The following is a 19,064-nucleotide window of genomic DNA, read 5'->3' on the forward strand; positions in this document are numbered from 1 at the left end:
TAAAAGGATTGTCCAGGGAGCCCACTCTAAGTGCTGCCCCTCAGTCACAGCAATACAAACGCTCCAGCCATTCACAATCCACCCAGAAGGTCACTCCCACAAATAAAGGTTCGTCCTCTTGAAGCAGCTTGCACGAGTGGGAATGCGAGGCCCAGGGCAACAAACAGACCCAGCGCAAGGGCGCAGGGAAAGTACTGACGTGCTCTGGGGAGCAGCCCCTCCCGCTAGCCCAGAACGTACGCTGCACCAGCTCTCACCTCGAGTGGAACACAGTGCACACATTTCCCCAAGGGGCCGTGTCGGCACCTAAGAGCACAGGGCAAGAGAAACACACAGCCGTTAGTACGCCTGCTCTCCTGTTGCTGCCTCCCAGTGTTTTTGATATTTATAACGTATGTCGCACTTCATAGAGTATTTCCCTACCTGTGTGCGATTTTTTATTTATTTATTTATTTATCTATTTATTTATTTATTTTTAAAGATTTTATTTATTTGACAGAGAGAACACAAGCAGAGGGAGACAGGGAGAAGGAGGCTCCCTGCTGAGCAAGGAGCCCGATGCGGGACTCGATCCCAGGACCCTGGGATCATGACCCAGGCCGAAGGCAGCCGCTTAACCGACTGAGCGACCCAGGCGTCCCTTTATTTATTTATTTTTAAGTAAACTCAATGCCCAAAGTGGGGCTCAAACTCACGAGCCCGAATCAGAAGTCTCATGCTCTACGATAGCCTGCCAGGCATCCCCGTGTGGAATTGTTTTAGACGGTACGTGAGCATTTTTTAAAAATATTTTATTATTTTTTTTGACAGGAAGAGACATTGCGAGAGGGAACACAAGCAGGGGGAGTGGGAGAGGGAGAAGCAGACTCCCCGCCGAGCAGGGAGCCCAATGTGGGACTCGATCCCAGGACCCCGGGATCATGACCTGAGCTGAAGGCAGATGCTTAACGACTGAGCCACCCAGGAGCCCATGTGAGCATTTTTTATTTTAATATAATTTAGTATTTATTCTGATTTATATTAGAAAAAACTGTCCAGCACGTCAAACCTATGGATATTAACGGCTTAAGATGACACTAAATAAAAGTAAAAGTGAATGGACTAAAACTGATTTAAACAGATGTTAAGTAAACACTGAGGAAGTTGGGATGTGGGTGTGGCAAAAAGCCTTGTCAGTGGGACAGAACTAACTCCAGTTTGGAAAACACCCATTTTGTGCATGTTTTGGGAAAAGCATGAAGACGCCTGGCTCTGTGGGTTTTAGTGACCTCAGTCAGAGAAGCTGTAGAAGCCCCACACGTATGATGCGGCAGCACGACGTGCTCCGATGAGGAGGGCGGTGATGGCTGCTGGGAAAGCTGAGTGGCTGTCCCTCTGGGCTCGACAGGACCCTTTTCCAAATGGGGTCACAACTCCTGGACGCACTTCCGAGTAAAGATGGCCTGTGTCTCCTAACAGCCAGGCTCTTACAGACGGCAAGCCAGAACGCACGCACACACGCACACAAGCACCCTCTTAAAACATTCCTCCTGAGGCCTCCAAGACACAGATCACGGGGGGGGGCGGGGGGGGAGCCAGCATGGGTTCCCTGGGAGGAAATGCAAACGGAAGGGGTACGCGGGCTGACAGCGATGGCCACGATGCGGCTCCGTACCAGCCGCAGCAGAGCACCATCTGGGGCTCTTGAATCTAAGACACACAAGTTGCTAATGCAGCACTTAGAACCCCAGCATCTCAATGTCAGCACCCCGTCACGTTTACAGAGTGATGTGGTTACAAGAGGCTCTGCTGCAGAGACAAACCACCTTCACTCAGACATTTCACATCACTGACTGTAAATTCAGGTGTTTCTAACCGGTTTCTTCAAAAAGAACTACAGGGGCATCTGGGCAGCTCAGTCGGTGAAGCGTCCAACTCTTGATTTCAGCTCAGGTCAGGATCTCAGGGTCATGGATCAAGCCCACATCCAGCTCCACGCTCAGTGGGAGTCTGCTGGAGATTCTCTCTCCCTCTGCCCCTCCCCCACACACATGCGCCATGTGCACGCTCTCTCTCCCCCTAAGATAAAGAAATCTTTGGGGCGCCTGGGTGGCTCAGTCGTTAGGCGTCTGCCTTCGGCTCAGGTCATGATCCCAGGGTCCTGGGGTCGAGCCCCACATCGGGCTTCCTGCTCAGTGGGAAGCCTGCTTCTCCCTCTCCCACTCCCCCTGCTTGTGTTCCCTCTCTCGCTGTGTCTCTGTCAAATAAATAAATAAATAAATCTTCAAAAAATTAAAAAAAAATTTTTTTAAATAAAAAGAACTGCAAAAAATCACAAATACAGAAACGTACCCCAGCATAACCATTTCACATAACCCTAGGTGAAGGGTAAATATTCAAAGAAGGAGCAGCACGTTCAGCACATGAAGCAGCCACTGAAAAGAATGGGAAGAATGCGCTGCGTATATGATGCTGGCATTTCCTGACTGTAATACAACAAGGTGACCTGAACAAGCACCTTGCACTGGTAGGTGCTTAGCATCACCTCTTCCCCGCTTCCCTACTCTTGCCCCCCTGCACACCTGCTAAAGCCCGATGCGCCAAACTCAAAACTTGTGTTTCTTCAGTAGATACTCAAACAGGGCACGTTTCAAACATCTCACCTCCTGAGCCACTAAAGTCAACACAACTGGGACCGGACCCCGACAGAGACTTACAGCTGTGGGTCACGGCTTCTATAAATCTTCCCGTCCTGCTTGCTGAGGTACTGGTCGATCTCATCCTCCACCACGCTGGGAGCACCGTAGGCCTTCAGCCCCAGCGGGGCCGACGTCTCCATTTCCGAGGAGGGTCCAGCGAGGCCCGAGGGAAACAGGAACAGCAGATCTCCATGCCTATCAGACGACAAACACAGGGCAGGGCCTGCCTGCTATCCTCCTACAACCCAGGCTGCACAGAGGAGCTGCTCACCATCATGTGAGGGTCTCTGACATCCAAGAGGCAAACGCCAACCTCCCTAAAAGCCTGAATAACGAGGCCTCTAATTGTAAGAGACCAGAATTCTCCCTTCACATCTCTCCTACGCTCCCTAGCGTTCTAAAGGTCAGAGCGGATTCTCTGTAACTGTGACTTACTTTCTTTTACAGTTGTGAAACATCCATATGCCCATCGGATTCCACACAGATGAAATATGGCCACAACATACACACTTGGCCTGTAGGCAGCGTGCTTCCTGCTTCTCATTCTGGGATTGACATTCCTTCTCCTCGTTCATTCCTTACCGTCTACTATTCAGCACCCCGACACTTCATCTACCTAGTACACAGCCTTCCGCTTCTTTCTCTTCGCTCACACCCCCCCCACACGTGTACACAGACATTGTATGACGCTGTTGACAAAAATGAGATTATCAAAGACATAACGTTTTGCATTTGCTTTTCCCATTCAACAATACGTCACCCCAGATCCCACCAAACACAGGGTCTGCGTCTAATCACTGCTTCCAGTGGCTGGACAGCACTCGGCAGCAAGCCCGACCCATCACGTACAGCAGCGCTCCCACACGGACGGGCACGCGCGCTACCAACAGGTTTCTACCACCAAGAGCACTCGACGAAAGGCCCAAGGACAGGCAGCTGTATGGTTTTCCTTCTACAGGGCACATTTCCAGGAGTGGCCCTGCTGGAAGGAGGGTTTTGTTTTTGATGTCGCTGATGTGCTGCTTTCCCAACAGGCTGCACAATTCACAGTTCGAACAGCAGTGTTTGATTTTCTATCATTTCCATGTAAGTCATGCTCTTTTCCTTGCTCACTCACACTGCTGACTCACTGCAGGATCTGGTTACCACAGCCAGACCAACGAGACCCCGGCGTGAGATGCTCCCACTTCCGAGTGCTGGACAGAAGCAGTGTGGGCTCCCACACCCAGAGAGAGGGTCTACAACACTAAAATCAACCTCGGTCTTGGAGGAAAAGCTGCAGCACTGCAATTTGGTAAATATTTAACTGCTGTCAGTAACACACACACGGAAGGAACAGCCTGCTGCAGCCCCAACCCAACAAACTGAAGGGGGGGGGGGGGGGGCAGGCCTTGAGAACAAACACCAAAGACACGGGACACTAAGAGGCTTGGCTGTAGCTGTTCAGTAAGTCTGTTCTCTCCTCTTCTTTCTTCCATAATTTAGGGGTGATAAAACTGCCAAACTGTAACTAGAGACTTCTGTTTCTAGCAACGGACCAGACATTCCTAAACACCCTCCAGCTATAGAATACATGGCTCAGCTGCTCTATCAGTTTTAATAGCTATGCTCTACATGCACCGCGGAGCTCTAACGAAAGTAAGGAAAGTAAGGCGAGAGAACACTGCCCTACAGAAGCCCTGAGTTTGGCTTACACGGTCATTTTATGGACAACAGGAGGTGAGTCTGTGGGCCTGCCTACCCGAAGCAGGCTGCTGACCAGCTGAAAATAGGAACCAAGGAGGAATCCTGCCTTCCTGAGCCCACTGTGCAGCAGGGAAAACAGTCACCTCTGAGAGTCTGCTCTGCCACGCACCCAGGGTGGAACTAGGGATGCTACTTGGCTCCGGAAGCCCAGACAGAAAGTAACTGGAGGGAGTGCCGGGTCCACAGCGCCCCCTTGTGCCAAAAGAAGCAAGTGCAAGCTTCCCCCACAGAAAAGCCACCGGCCTGACTCCCTACAACCAGGTTTGGTCATTACAAGCTCTCAAAAAGGGATCACCAAATGTACAAGAGAACCAAGCCACCATGCACAAGAGTGGGCAGACACAATAATAACAGGATTAGAGATCCAAGGACTTCAGATTTGGAACTGCAAGACGTGGAATATAAACGTCTACAGAGTGTTCAATGGAAATGGGATGGAAAGAGCACAAGCAACGAGAGGCCGCCCAAAATGACAGGGGCTTCTGGGAAGCAGGGTGGCAGGGGCCACAGATTTGGGTAAATCTTCCCAAATCCCCCCCCATACAGTCAGGCCAGACAACCCACGGACAGCTCTGACAACAGTGCCACTCTGATTCCACCTGGGGGAGACAGACCACCACAGACACCCTGAGACCCAAGAGGGAAGCATCACGCGTGTGACGGGCCAAGGCAGAGCCCCAAGGGGCCCAGCAGTCCTCAGTGGAAGCCCAGAAGGCCAGTGTGACAGCAATGCAGCCCCCTTGAGCACACGGAGCTAAGAGCCAGGTTTGAAAAGAAATCAAATATTTTAGAAGTGAAAAATATAATCCCTGAAACAACAAAGAGAATGGGAGAGAAGTGATATTTAAAGAGATAATGACCACAAATTTTCCAGACCTGATCTGCAGGTACAGAAAACACACTATCCGGGATGCCTGGGTGGCTCAGTCGTTAGGTGTCTGCCTTTGGCTCGGGTCATGATCCCAGGGTCCTGGGATCGAGTCCCGCATCGGGCTCCCTGCTCAGTGGAGAGTCTGCTTCTCCCTCTCCCACTCTCCCTGCTTGTGTTCCCTCTCCCACTGTCTCTCTGTCAGATAAATAAATAAAATCTTTAAAAAAATAAAAAAAATACACTATCCATTAGGTAGGATTAAACAAACAAACCAGGAATCCATACCTGGACAAGTCAGACAGAAACTGTAGGACCCGAACAGAAACAGAAAATCTTAAAAGCAGCCAGAGGGGGGGAAAAAAAAGATCACCTATAAGCAAACAACAGAATACAGCAGACCGAACTGCAGCCAGAGAAGCGAGAAGTGGAGAGAGACCAACGCCCTGCTCAAGGAGAGGAACATCACTGCCTCCTCCAGACACGCTTAAGGTAAGACAAACGTAGCCCTCAAGGGTAGACCCAAGCCGGTCGAGAAGTATTATGACTATCGCTGGAAAGATACACTCAAGGGTGACTCAGGAAGACAGCCCTCCAAGTGCCCCCTCGGGATGTCTGAGCCGCCCTACCCCTCTGGGACACACCAGTATGACAGCGCTACAGTTCGATGGCTTTCTCTCAGAGGTGTCTGTAACCTCCTTTGCTCGTATCTTCTATCAAAATAGTTTTCAAACACACAGCTCTCATCTTCTGCAAGCTTGCCCCACATGGTGCCCCACGTGAAGGCACCGTGCAACCATGTGCAGGCGGCACTGCCACCCGCCTGCAGACGTGGCTGGCGAAGCCCAGTAAGGTTAAATAACTTCCCCAGGCACACGGCGCTGAGTGGTGGAGTATGAACACAAGCCACGTAACATTCGCGAGAAATGATTCTCAAGATGCAAAAGCTCTTTACAAGCTGAAAGGAAGGCTATACCTCAGACGACGTCAACAACGATGAAAAGCTTTCGCTAATTACAGAGATAGGCAAGTGGCAGGTGCCCAGCAAATATTTGTTGAGGAACAAAGGAATGACTGCCCTAACTGCGTATTTCTTCCCAGATGTACGAATTTGCGAACCTAAAAATGACCACAACAATTGTCAAGAGAGCCCACCATTGTGACTGGTAAGCAGGCGCCTGGCCGGCTGCCAGCAAAGTGCAGCGCGAGGAGCCAGCAGTGGCCGCAGCAGCTGTGCTGCCCCCGCCCGGACAGGAGGGCGCCGAGCCCGCTGCCGAGGACCGCAGTCACAGGTATGCGAGCACAAGTGCGCACACAGGCTGGACAGGAGCCCGCAAACCTCCTCGGTCAAGAGCCAAGCGGTAAACACCCTCGGCTCTGCAGTCCACGCCATCCGTGCCACAATCGCTCAGCTCTCCCCCGGCAGCAGGGATGCGCACAGACGAATGACGTGGCTGCGCTCCAGCTGAACTACAAGAACAGGGAGCGGCTGCAGGAAGAGGTCTTTACATCCTGGACACCCCACTGACATGACTGACCGCCTCGGAGGGGCTCGAGGGGGTCACGCCCCAAGAAGTATCGTGTGGGCAACAGCCCCTCCGACCCAGCAAGCAGTCCCGAGGCGGAACTGCACACAGCTCCGTTCAAGGTCCCTCCCTGCAGAGAAGGGGCTGAGCGTGCAGCTGCACACAGCCCCCGAGCCCATAACTCTCCCCACTCAGTGACACACGTCACAGTCTGCGAGTCAATCAGCTCAGCACAAAAGGAGCGGCACATTCAGTGTGACTGCTGACTACCGCACAAGAAATACGGTGGTGCCAAGGGGAAACCGGGCAGAGCCAAGCAGCCTCGGTGGCCCTGCGGTCATCCGCTCCCACTCCCTGTCGTCCCCTCACGGCACTTACTGGATTTTGAGCAGACTGAGGGATTTAGTCGACGATGCTGTTATCTCTCCAGTCTTGTTTCTATTGATGTAAACTGAGAAGCCGTTATTTTGGAAGCCAAACTCCTTTGCAACCTAAAACAAGCCCCAAAAAAAACAGGTATTGAAACAAATATTTGAGTATCACTACTCTAGCCACATATACATCAAATGATATTAGAACAATGCTCACTAAATTTAGAAACTGCTCCTCGGGAACCAAATTTCTCTTGCGATTTTCTCTCTTGTGAGGAAATTTGTACTGCCCACACAGATGTCAAGTAAAATGAGGAAAGTGGCCGAACAGAAGCAAAGCTCTGTGTAAATGAGAAGACTATATGACGCATTTAAGAGTCTGAGGCAAACAAAAGTCATGGCTGTACCTGGAAAGTTTAATTTCTACTTTTGAAATCAATTGTAAAAACCCAATTCCAGGGGCGCCTGGGTGGCTCAGTTGGTGAAGCATCTCCCTTCAGCTCAGGTCATGATCCCAGGCTCCTGGGATCGAGTCCTGCATCGGGCTCCTTGCTCAGCAGGAAGCCTGCTTCTCCCTCTACCCTTCCCCACTGCTCGTGCTCTTTCAAATAAGTAAAATTTTTTTAAAAATTTCCAATTTTGAAACCTAAGAGAAGAAAAACAGAAGTGAAGAATGGTGCCACCAAGTCAGTCCTGACAACGAGTACCCACACCCAGGCACTGCACCAGGTGTCGCAAACACTCACTCGCGGACTCCACAAACAGTAAGCAGTCCCATGTGCCACCTCCATTATGCTCAGAACACAATGAATAAAAACAGACAAGGTTCCAGCCATGGAGGACCTCAGCATCAGATGGGGGAGAGAGAGCTAACAGACGAGAACCACAGGTGCAGGTAAGCACCAGGCAGGAAAGGAATAGAGAGAAGCATGGGAGAGGCCACTCCGGACAGGAGGACAGAGAAGGTCTCTGAGGAGCACGTCCGAGCAGCGCCCCAGAGGAGGAGACTAAGGCTGCTACTCACAGAGCAGAGAAAGAATAGTGCAGGCAAGAGGAGCAAGCACAAAGGCCGAGAGGCAGGAAGGGGTTGGGAAGAGAGAGGCCAGTCAGGCCAGAGCCCAGCCCGCAAGAAGGAAACGGTTAAGAGACAAGAATGGTGAGGCAGACAGGACCGTGTGGGCTAGGAGGAGTCAGCATTCCAGCCCAAGAGCCATGGAAGCCACAGGGGCTGACGGCAGGGGGTGGCCAAGCTAGGAGGCTAACTTCTCATTGACACTCTGCTGAAAGTGGGAAGAGGGAACAGGAGAGCCAGCTGTGCAGCCCAGAGACAGGCTCAGACAAGGCCAGGCCAGCGGAGACGGAGGGAGGAGCACACCTTCCAGCTCTTATAATCAACAGCCCTTGCCAATGTGGGATGAGGGGCAGAATGGAGTGAGGGAAAGGAAGGGCATCAGCGCGGTGTTCAGGCTTCTGGTTTGAGAACTGGGAGGAAGGCCACACCAGTAAGAAAGCACAGAAGAGGTGAAGGAGGAAGAAGACCTAAGGGAAGGTCAGGCGTTCCCTTCAACACCGACACTGAGATGGTGCCCGGCACCCCGGGGAAGACATTAGCAGGCAGTCAGCATTTGAGTCTGGGGCCGGGAGAAGAGTCCAAGCTGTAGCTCAACATTCAGGGGTCATCAGAGTAGCGGCAAACACACAAAGAGACCCAGGAGTCTCAGCAGAGAAACAAACGATAAAATGGAATCAAATAAAAATTCTACAACAGGAAACAGTAATGGAAAAGGAAGCACTGGATGGGCTTATCAGCAGACGGCAGATGCAGAAGGAGGAGTCAATCAGCCTGAAGACAAATTACGAGAATCTGCACAATCTGAAAATGGAAATTTGAAAGAAAAATGAAGAGAACCTTAAGAACTCCTAGGACAATAGCTAATGATCCTAAGGACAATAAAATAAGGAAAGGACTGAAAAGTATTTGAAGAACAAATGGTTGAAAACCTCAAACGTGATGACTAACACAGAGTAACAAATCCAGGAAGTTCAGCAACCCCCAAGTGGGATACATAAAAAAAACAATCCCTCAGTGCATGCGTCAGGGTCAAACAGCTGACAGCCAGAGATCAATGGAGACCAGAAGACAATGGAATGACATCTTCAAAGTGCTGAGAGGGAATAAAAATCTGTCAACTCAGAATTCTGTATCTGGCAAAAATACCCCTTGAGTACAAAGGCAAACTGAAAACGTTTTCAGGCCAACAAAACCTGAGGGAGTGTGTCAACAGCAAGCCTCCGCTTCGGTAAATGGCAGGAGACATTCTTCAGGCTGAGGAACAAGACACCAGACCTAGTCAGAGCCAGAGAAAACACCGGAAGAACACATAAGGCAGAGACTAGGACAAGAGCTCTGAACTACACAATCTGAAACCTTCACATTAAATGTTCTGTGATTGGTTTTCAAAAGAGAAGTACAGTCAACTATACTTGAATAAATAATTAATAAATAGAGAAATAAATAAAGGGGGGAGGGGTGTCATGAGAATTCTGACAGAGACAATGCAGGTCAGGGATGAGACCGGAGAGGAGCTCTGCGTGTTTCCCTGAGTCAACCAAATACCATTTATGCCTAGTTCTACCTGTTGCTTTTCAGCTCATTTCTCCTTTAATGTGGAATTACTGATAAAACCTACTATTTATTTACTATGAGAAAAAAGAGTTGATTTAATGATTAGCTTTACATACTAACCTTATTTCCTACTGATGTTAAATGAATGGATTACAAATAACTCCACCTTGTCATTCTGAAATTCTCAAAGTGATAATAAGAAATGGTCCTTAAAACAAACAAGATTTGGGGCGCCTGGCTGGCTCAGTCAGTGGAGTGTGTAACTCTTGATCTTGGGGTTGTGGGTTCAGGCCCCACGAGTGTAGGGATTACTTAAAAGTTTTAAAAAATCTGAGGCACCTGGGTGGCTCAGTCGGTTAAGCAACTGCTTTCAGCTCAGGTCATGATCCCAGGGTCCTGGGATCAAGCCCCAAATTGGGCTCCCTGCTTAGCAGGAAGCCTGCTTCTCCCTTTCCCACTCCCCCTGCTTGTTTTTGTTTTTTTTTTAATAAATGAATTGATTTACTTTCTTTCTTTTTTTATTTTTATTTTTTTTGAAAGATTTTATTTATTCATTTGAGACACAGAGATACAGAGAGAGAGAGAGAGCATGAGCAGGGAGAGAGGCAGAGGGAGAGGGAGAAGCAGGCTCCCCGCTGAGCAGGGAGCCCGATGCAGGGCTCGATGCAGGGCTCGATCCCAGGACGCTGGGATCATGATCTGAGCTGAAGGCAGACGCTTAACCATCTGAGCCACCCAGGCGCCCCCCCACTCCCCCTGCTTGTGTTCCCTCTCTTGCTGTCTCTCTGCCAGATAAATAAAATCTTAAAAAAGAAAAAATTCTGAAGTTTTTAAAAAAATTTATTTTAAAAAAATAAATAAAAATAAAACAAGATCTTAAATGAACTTAAAATAAGTATTTGAGGGGCAGGTGGGTGGCTCAGTCATTAAGCGTCTGCCTTCGGCTCAGGTCATAATCCCAGGGTCCTGGGATCGAGCCCCTCGTCAGGCTCCCTACTCCGCAGGAAGCCTGCTTCTCCCTCTCCCGCTCCCCCTGCTTGTGTTCCCTCTCTCTCTGTGTCTCTCTCTGCCAAATAAATAAATAAAATTTTTACAAAATTAATAAATAAATAAAATAATAAAATAAGTATTTGATACCATGTATTTTTGTCCCAAGCTAAAAGTGGCATTAATGAAATAAAGCATCAGCCAATTAAGACCATGAAATTTGTATTCCCGACTGCAAAAAAAGTTAAGACTAAAGAATAAAAATAATGCCTTTGGCTTTTCTCTGAAATAGCTTAGATATAAACTGAAATTAACCGATTGCGGCATTTCAGCTATTCTGCAAACGCATCGTGTTTTTCTGTACCCGACACCCTGCAAGCTATTTCCAAAAACGAGAAAGCTTTCACCAGAAGTGTGAGCTTCATGAAAGCTACCACATTACTCCCAGGATGAAAAGGAGTTTCCAAAATGGGGCAGGGGCTGTTGTAGGGCCAGCCCTTTGTATAAAGGTAAGTCCCCTGGAACCACATGACGATTATGCTCCCCGGGAGGACTAAGATACAGCTGCCTTTTTTTTTTTTAAAGATTTATTTATCTTAGAGAGAGTGCGCACGGCACGCACACGCGCACGAGAGAGAGCAAGAGAGCACACAGGGGAAGGAGCTGAGGGAGAATCTCCAGCAGACCCCATGCAGAGCACGGAGCCCAACTTGGGGCTCAATCTCATGACCAGGTGCTCATGACCTGAGCCAAAACCAAGAGACAGCCGCTTAACCGACTGCGCCACCCACGCGCCCCTAGCTGCATTCTCAAATATGACAGCCAGCATTAGGACTTGACGTGTGGAATCCCACTTCTGAGATCCACAAATAGATTATTACTTTTTTATGCTACTCCCATGACCATAACTGCTTCTATGAACTTTTGAGTTCTTTATCTGAAGACACAGGAATCTAACACCGGGCAGCAACCATTAAAAAAAAAAATCTTAGCAGAGTCTTACAACAGCATCATTAAAATCTTAAAAACGGGGGCACCTGGGTGGCACAGTCGCTTGAGCGTCCAACTCCTGATTTCGGCTCAGGTCATGATCTCAGGGTCAGGAGATTGAGCTCTGAGGAATCTGCTTAAGATTCTCTCCTTCTCCCTCTGCCCCCGCCCCACGCACACTCTCACATTCTCTCTCAAATAAATAAATAGATCTTAAAAATCTTAAAAACCTTATATTCACACCTGAGGTAAACTTTGTGTATAACTGATGTAATAAAACCAGAAACACAGCATGGAATGAAATTAATACACTTACAATTAAAGGTAACAAAAAAGAACACATAGCAGGATTCCATTCACGTTAAATTCAAAAACAGGCAAAACTGCAATTTAGGGTTTAGGAATGCACGCTGAGGTGGCACAACACAGGTAAGGGGGAAGCCATCCTCATCAACGCAGGAGGCAGTGAGGGAGGGGGGAAGGCTGACCAGCTCTGCGGCACCCGCCATGCCCCTCCTTGACCTACGGGTTTGCTTCACCATCAGTCATTTGTCCATATTTTTCAAGCATTTGTTAGGATGTATTTTACTTCGTGGTTTAAGAAAAAAAAAAAAATGAAATATAAGGAGAAAGGAGCGGGTCACAGACTTGCTGAGGTCAATGAGGACAGGAAAAAGCCATCCTCTAGGCCACGTGGGGGAGCGACAGCAGCCCGACACAGTGAGCTGAGGAAGGGGGGCTGCTGCTGAGCAAGACAGCCAGAAGACTGTCCGAGAAGGGCTGAGAGTCTGATGAGCCACAGAATGAGCAGCGCTAGATTGTCTTGAAAGAACCAACAACTCTAAAATTCTGTGAGATCTCCTCAACGTCACCCATCTCCTCATACTTGCAAACAGCAATCCCTAAGAGGGCATAAGCCACATAGTAAAGCAGGATCAAGGCTTCAAATGTGGGCCCAGCAAGCTGGAGCCGGCATGTTCACAGCGGTCAGCCCACAGGTCTGCTTCAAGCCCACTTATGCACATGCACAGCCAAATTACCAATTATTGAAGAGGAGTATGGTCGACTTAGTAAGATACCTGAAGGAGTCATAAAGACACAAAATACGAAGGCAGTTACCAAGGACTGGGGGCAGGGAAAAAAAGGGGAGCTGCTGTTTGATGCATACAGTTTCAGATTTGCAAGATGAAAAAGTTCTGGAAATGGATGGTAGTAATGACTGCATAACATGAATGTACTTTAACACGACTGAACTGTAGTCTTAAAATGGTTTAGACTGGGGGCGCCCGGCTGGCTCAGCTGGAGAAGCACACAACTCTTGATCTCAGGGTTGTGAGTTCAAGCCCCACGGTGGGTATAGAGATTACTTTACTTTAAAAATTGGTTTAGGGGCACCTGGGTGGCTCAGTCGTTAAGCGTCTGCCTTCGGCTCAGGTCATGATCCCAGGGTCCTGGGATCGAGTCCCGCATCGGACTCCCTGCTCCGGCGGGAAGCCCGCTTCTCCCTCTCCCACTCCCCCTGCTTGTGTTCCCTCTCTCACTGTCTGTCTGTCAAATAAATAAATAAAACCTTTAAAGAAGGGTGCCTGGGTGGCTCAGTCAGTTAGGTGTCTGCCTTCGGCTTGGGTCGTGATCCCAGGACCCTGGGATCATGACCTGAGCCAAAGACAGACGCTTAATGACTGAGCCACCCAGGCGCCCCTCAAATAAATAAAATATTTAAAATAATAATAAATTTCCCTATCAAAAAAAAAGGAAAAGAAATTTCCCTACCACAAAGCCTCAGAGAAAAAAAAGAACTGCATGCAGTCCTCTGATGCCTGGTGTTTATCCACACAATTATCTAAGCAATAGACAATGCGTTGATGCTTCGTCTCGGTCTCAGATGATCTCTCATAAATTCCAGCATGCACCATACCCTAGCACCATCTCTAGGAGCAAGTGGGCCACAGTCAGCGGCTACTCAAAGAGCAAAGAGTAGGAAATTACAAATTTCTTAAAGACTCAGAGACCCTCCACTCTGGTGCCTATTGCATCTAATTCTTTTTTCTCTTATTCTTATAAATACGCCCCACAAGCAGTGCTATGGCAATCATGATAGCAACTACCTTTTAGGAACCAGATTTCCCAAGTAAGTGTTGTGGCTTAGATCGCAACCCAGTGATCCTTGGCAAGTATCTTTACTTCCTAGGCCTTCAGTTTCCACCTTTGTGAAAATAAAAAGACTGGACTCCATGACACCTAGGATTCCCTCTGGCTCTGAAAGTCCATAACCCCAAAGCTTGTATGTGCTTATGAAAATGAGAAACAAAAACAGAAAATGAGAAACAACACTTATTATTACAAATGTAACACCTGTTTGCAACAGATTCAAATAACACAGACTATAAAAAGTAATGGTTGGCGAACCTTTTCTGGAAAGGGCCACACAGTAAATATTTTTGGCTTTGCAAGCCATACCGTCTCTGTCACAACTACTCAGCTCTGTTGTTGGAGCACAAAAGCAGCCAGACAATAACTAGACCAGTGAGTGTGGCTACGTTCCAACAAAACTTTATTTACAAAAATAGGGGCACCTGGGTGGCAGAGTCGGTTAAGTGACCAACTCTTGGTTTCAGCTCAGGTCATGATCTCAGGGTCATGAGACTGAACCCCACATTGGAATCTACACTTAGCTCAGAGGCTGCTGGAGATTCTCTCTCCTTCTCCCTCTGCCCCTCCCCTCCCCCCGTGACTAAGTAAATAAATAAAATCTTTAAAAAAAAAAAAAAAAAGTCAGGGAAATGCGATCTGTGTGCCAGGGGGAAGAATAGGAGGTCATCCCACAAGCCATAGTTTACTGATCTCTGCTATGAAGTATAAAGCATAAGCCACTCCTGGCGCCTGGGTGGCTCAGTCGTTGGGCGTCTGCCTTCGGCTCAGGTCATGATCCCAGGGTCCTGGGATCGAGTCCCGCATCGGGCTCCCTGCCCGGCAGGGAGTCTGCTTCTCCCTCTCCCACTCCCCCTGCTTGTGTTCCTGCTTTCGCGCTCTCTCTCTCTGTCAAATAAATAAAGTCTTTAAAAAAAAAGCATAAGCCACTCATTACTACAGGGCTCTCCTCCCAGGATTACCCTTTTTAAGTCTGGCTGCACTCTTTTACATCGCATTCTGTAAATTCACAACAGATCTGTGTATGTGGCTCTCATTTTCTTTATTTTTATTTATTTGACAGAGAGAGAGAGAGGGAGAACACGCACGCGCAGGCAAGAGAGGAAAAAGGAGAGAAGTAATGTCCGTGCTAAGCATGGAGCCTGACATGGGGCTCGATCCCAGCACCCTGAGATCATGACCTGAGCTGAGACCAGGAGTCAGACACTTAATCAACTAAGCCACCCAGGCGCCCCCTGTGGCTCTAATTTTCTAAGAATAAAGTGGGATTACTCTATACGTATTTTTAACATTTCTCTTTTGATGGACAATTCAAGTCTTTCACTCTCTAATTTTTCCAATTTTTCATTCTCCTAAGTACTAGTCTCATGAACTACTCTTACACACAACTTTGGACTCTTTTTGGCCACCACAGCTGTAAGCCATGGTCAACTGTGACGCAACCTGACCCTGGATCAATCCAGTCATGAGAGAGAAGAGCAATGCAAGAGACTGTAAACTAGGGAGTGGGCAGAATCAAGGACTGAGGAGGAGAGGGAAGGTACAGATGGGAAGGGAGTAACAGGAGAGGATGAAGATGCAAATACCCAAGCCACCACTACCTTTTTCAAAAACGCTGCGGCTGTTTCTCTCTTTGTGGCTGTGATCCGCTTCACCCCATCTGGGGACTGGACACGAATTATCTGTCACAAATGAAACAAGGTGGTTACTGCATAGACTAGTAAGTTCCTGATCTCTAACTGAGACTAACATCTGCAGTCTTTCAGCATCTGGGTCACCGAAACTTAGAGCCAAACCTCACCCTTCCCCGTGCAACACCCAAGTATTTCTAAAAGATGAAGAAGAGGTATGAGATTCACCAACCTATGCAAAGATATCTTGAGAGTCCCTCTCAACTCTGGTCATTTCACTCAGAAAAATTTTTAACCATTATTTACAAGGAATATATGTGAAACACTTAGCTATCTCGGGGTGCCTGGGTGACTCAGATGGTTAAGTGTCTGCCTTCGGGTCGAGTCAGGATCCCAGGGTCCTGGGATTGAGCCCCATGTCAGGCTCCCTGCTAAGCAGGGAGCCTGTTTCCCCCTCTCCCTCCACTGCTTCCCATGCTTGTGTGCTCACTCTCTGTCAAATAAATAAAATCTTAAAAAAAAAAAAAAAAAACCCTCCATGAATCATGAATGACTGGATTCTCTGAAAAAGATCTCACTTTGAGGGCACCTGGCTGGCTCAGTTGGTGAAGCATCCCACTCTGGTTTTGAGTTCAAGTCCCACGTTGGGTGTGGAGATTACTTAAAAAATAAATTAAAAATTTAAAACGCAATTGATTAAAAAATAAGAATAAAAATAAAGAATAAAGATCTTTGTTCTACAATCTATAGGCAAAAATTAGAATGATCTAAAAGAATCATAGGATATCTTCTAATTTGTTATTTCCCTTTAATAGAAAGACTAAAAGAAAAGAAATAAAGGTGTTTGACATCATGGTAAACATAGCAGGGTTTTAAAAAAATACTTTTATGGCAAGCCTGAAATGGTTGGCAGGCCTGGAACACTGCACAAAGAGCATCATCTTCTAGCACTTGATTTTTATACAGATCAAAGTCCTTCTGAAGGTGAGTTACTATGCCTGGCCAACTGAACAAGTTCCTGCTTTCGTCAGGGAGCATGAAAAGGCATGCCCTGCCACAAACAAGGCAGACGATGCTCCAACGACTTGAGGGGTAGGAAGAAAGGCAGGGATACACCACCAAGTGCTCATGATGGTTTCTCTTCTCAGCAATTACTGCACTGTGCACTGTACTGAAAACACTTAAAAAAAAAAAAAAAAAAAAACCGGGGCGCCTGGGTGGCTCAGCTGTTAAGCGTCTGCCTTCGGCTCAGGTCATGATCCCAGGGTCCTGGGATCGAGCCCCACATCGGGCTCCATGCTCCGCGGGAAGCCTGCTTCTCACTCTCCCACTCCCCCCTGCTTGTGTTCCCTCTCTTGCTGTCTCTCTGTCAAATAAATAAATACAATCTTTAAAAAAAAAAAAAAACCCTTTACACATGAAAAGTGTCACAAGCCATTGTTTTTTGTGTTTTGTTTGTTTGTTTGTTTGTTTTGGAACACTTCACGAATTTGCGTGTCATCCTTGCGCAGGGGCCATGCTAATCGTCTCTGTATCATTCCAATTTTAGTATACGTGCTGCCGAAGCGAGCACAAACCATTGTTTTTTAAAAACTATTTTCACTGGGGTGCCTGGGTGGCTCAGTCAGTGAGGCCTGCAACTCTTGATTTTGGGTTGTGGGTTCAAGCCCCATGTTGAATGTAGAGATTACATAAAAATAAAATCTTAAAAAAAAACCACAGAGTTTTAATTGAAAAAAAAAAAAGATTTCACTGATACACGATAAAATGCCACAATGGCTTTTGATCTACTGTCCACTTTTATCAAACAAGATTAATCTAGATTTTCCTAAAATAGTTTGACTTTCTCATTTTCTACTTTCACTTGACTGAAAAGGCTTTGCCCTGATACTGTTCTCAATTCTTAAGACTGTTTTGAATAATCGTTATGAAATCCCAATTGTTAAGGCAGAAAATATCTTCTTTTTGCTTAACTACATCTGTTTAACTTTCCCGCTCATTAGTGAAGAGTACAAATACAAATTCTTCTGACTTTTACCCTTCACTCTGGATTCAAAACCTAGAAAAATGTCTTCATAATACACAGCATGGGCACCAGCCAATTCCATTCGTTTCTGAAATCTGTCTCCCACACTGGGGCACGTTAAGAGCTTGGTTTCTCTGCAGGAACTTTTGTGACCGTTCCTTTGTTCACTTGGGAACAAGAGCATGACACTCCTTGAGGAGCTAAAGGTCCGGCTTCCGTGTTTCCGGAGGGTTCTAAAACTTAAGAAGTTATCGTCTTTGATCATCTACAACAGGGCATGGCAGTCCAGGTTTGTCGACTGAGCCCAGTATTTAAGTCCAACAGAAAAACCTAGTTGGTAGTGAGGGAAGTTCTCGCTTCGTATCTGACACGGGCTACAAAGTAGAATACTCCAGAAGAGACAGACCTGGCAACACACACACACACAGCCTCCTGGTAACTTTGGTTTCGCCATTTTTAAGAAAATGAGCCCAGAATACTTCTTGGGAGAGTCGAAGAATTGGCGAGACAAAAATCAGTTACACCAGACGGAATTCGAGGACAGCCAATGCTATCATCAGTAAGCACCGAGCCTTGTACACACGCTAGCAGAAGAGCAGCCTTGCTGAAACAACTCGTTTGTCCATGGCTGCTTGAATTGAAAGTATTACAGTAAAGAGAAAATCTGAAAGTAGGTTCCTTTGAACTCAGATCCGTATCCTTTCCTAGAAGTCAACGACGATGAGGAAATCCTGTTTTGAAAGAGCCGCTATCTTACGTTTCTCTTGGGCCATTTGTTCCCTCTGCTCATGCCCTGGCTCCCTCCCTAGACCCAAGGCCCTCAGAACGGACCGCCCAGGCCATTCTGCACGCCCGGCACAACGGCAGCCGCCGGCCGCGGAGGAAAGCGTGAATGGGACTTGCCGCCCGATACTGCTTTGCTTTCCCCCAGAAACCCCAAGTACCCCTTCCCGTTAACCGAACTTCTGCTGATTCCTCCCAGCCACACTTACTTCTGAGACGAAACGTGCCGCAAGCAAACGCGGGACTGTTTTGGTTCGGGGCTTAGTTCTCTCATTTTCACTGACTTCCCTCACTTTGGGGGGCACATGCCAATTCCTAATTTCGGCTCACGCGTGAGGCCGACCTTTGGAACCGCCCTTCTCGAACAGGCAGCTGTCACACCGTCCTCGCCACCAAGCCCCAGAAGACGTCAGCGGCCGGATTTCCCCTCCTCCCGGCCCCCGGCGTCCACCGGGCCCCTCCGGACCCAGCGCTCTCCCCGCGGGGACTCGAGCCCAGGCTGGGGCGCGCCCCGGCTCGCGCACCCGGCCCGGCGGACCCGCGGAGCCGGCGGTCGCGGAGCGGCCGGAGGGGAGGCCGCGCGCCCGCCGGGAGGCGGGAGGCGGGCCGCCGCCCCACAGGCCGCGCCGGTAAATCTGCTGCCTCATCCCGGCGCCCCGCTCCCGCTCCCGCCCCACTCAC

The 19,064-nt window shown here is 48.2% G+C and overlaps 1 protein-coding gene and 1 non-coding gene across 2 annotated transcripts in view; both read right to left on the reverse strand.

The window, feature by feature from the left end:
* The window catches only part of NPLOC4 (NPL4 homolog, ubiquitin recognition factor), a 66,214-nt gene that overhangs the window by 40,875 nt on the left and 6,275 nt on the right, over positions 1 to 19,064 (reverse strand). The window contains 5 exon segments of the mRNA XM_021680716.2: positions 258 to 306; positions 2,697 to 2,873; positions 7,197 to 7,309; positions 15,545 to 15,625; positions 16,646 to 16,649. Coding sequence (XP_021536391.1) covers positions 258 to 306; positions 2,697 to 2,873; positions 7,197 to 7,309; positions 15,545 to 15,625; positions 16,646 to 16,649 — 424 coding nt within the window.
* On the reverse strand, positions 17,041 to 17,147 carry LOC123326830. Its single transcript, XR_006541361.1, has one exon. It is a non-coding gene; the product is annotated as a U6 spliceosomal RNA (small nuclear RNA).

This window comes from Neomonachus schauinslandi, chromosome 15, assembly GCF_002201575.2.
Source record: "Neomonachus schauinslandi chromosome 15, ASM220157v2, whole genome shotgun sequence".
NCBI classification, from domain to species: Eukaryota; Metazoa; Chordata; class Mammalia; order Carnivora; family Phocidae; genus Neomonachus; species Neomonachus schauinslandi.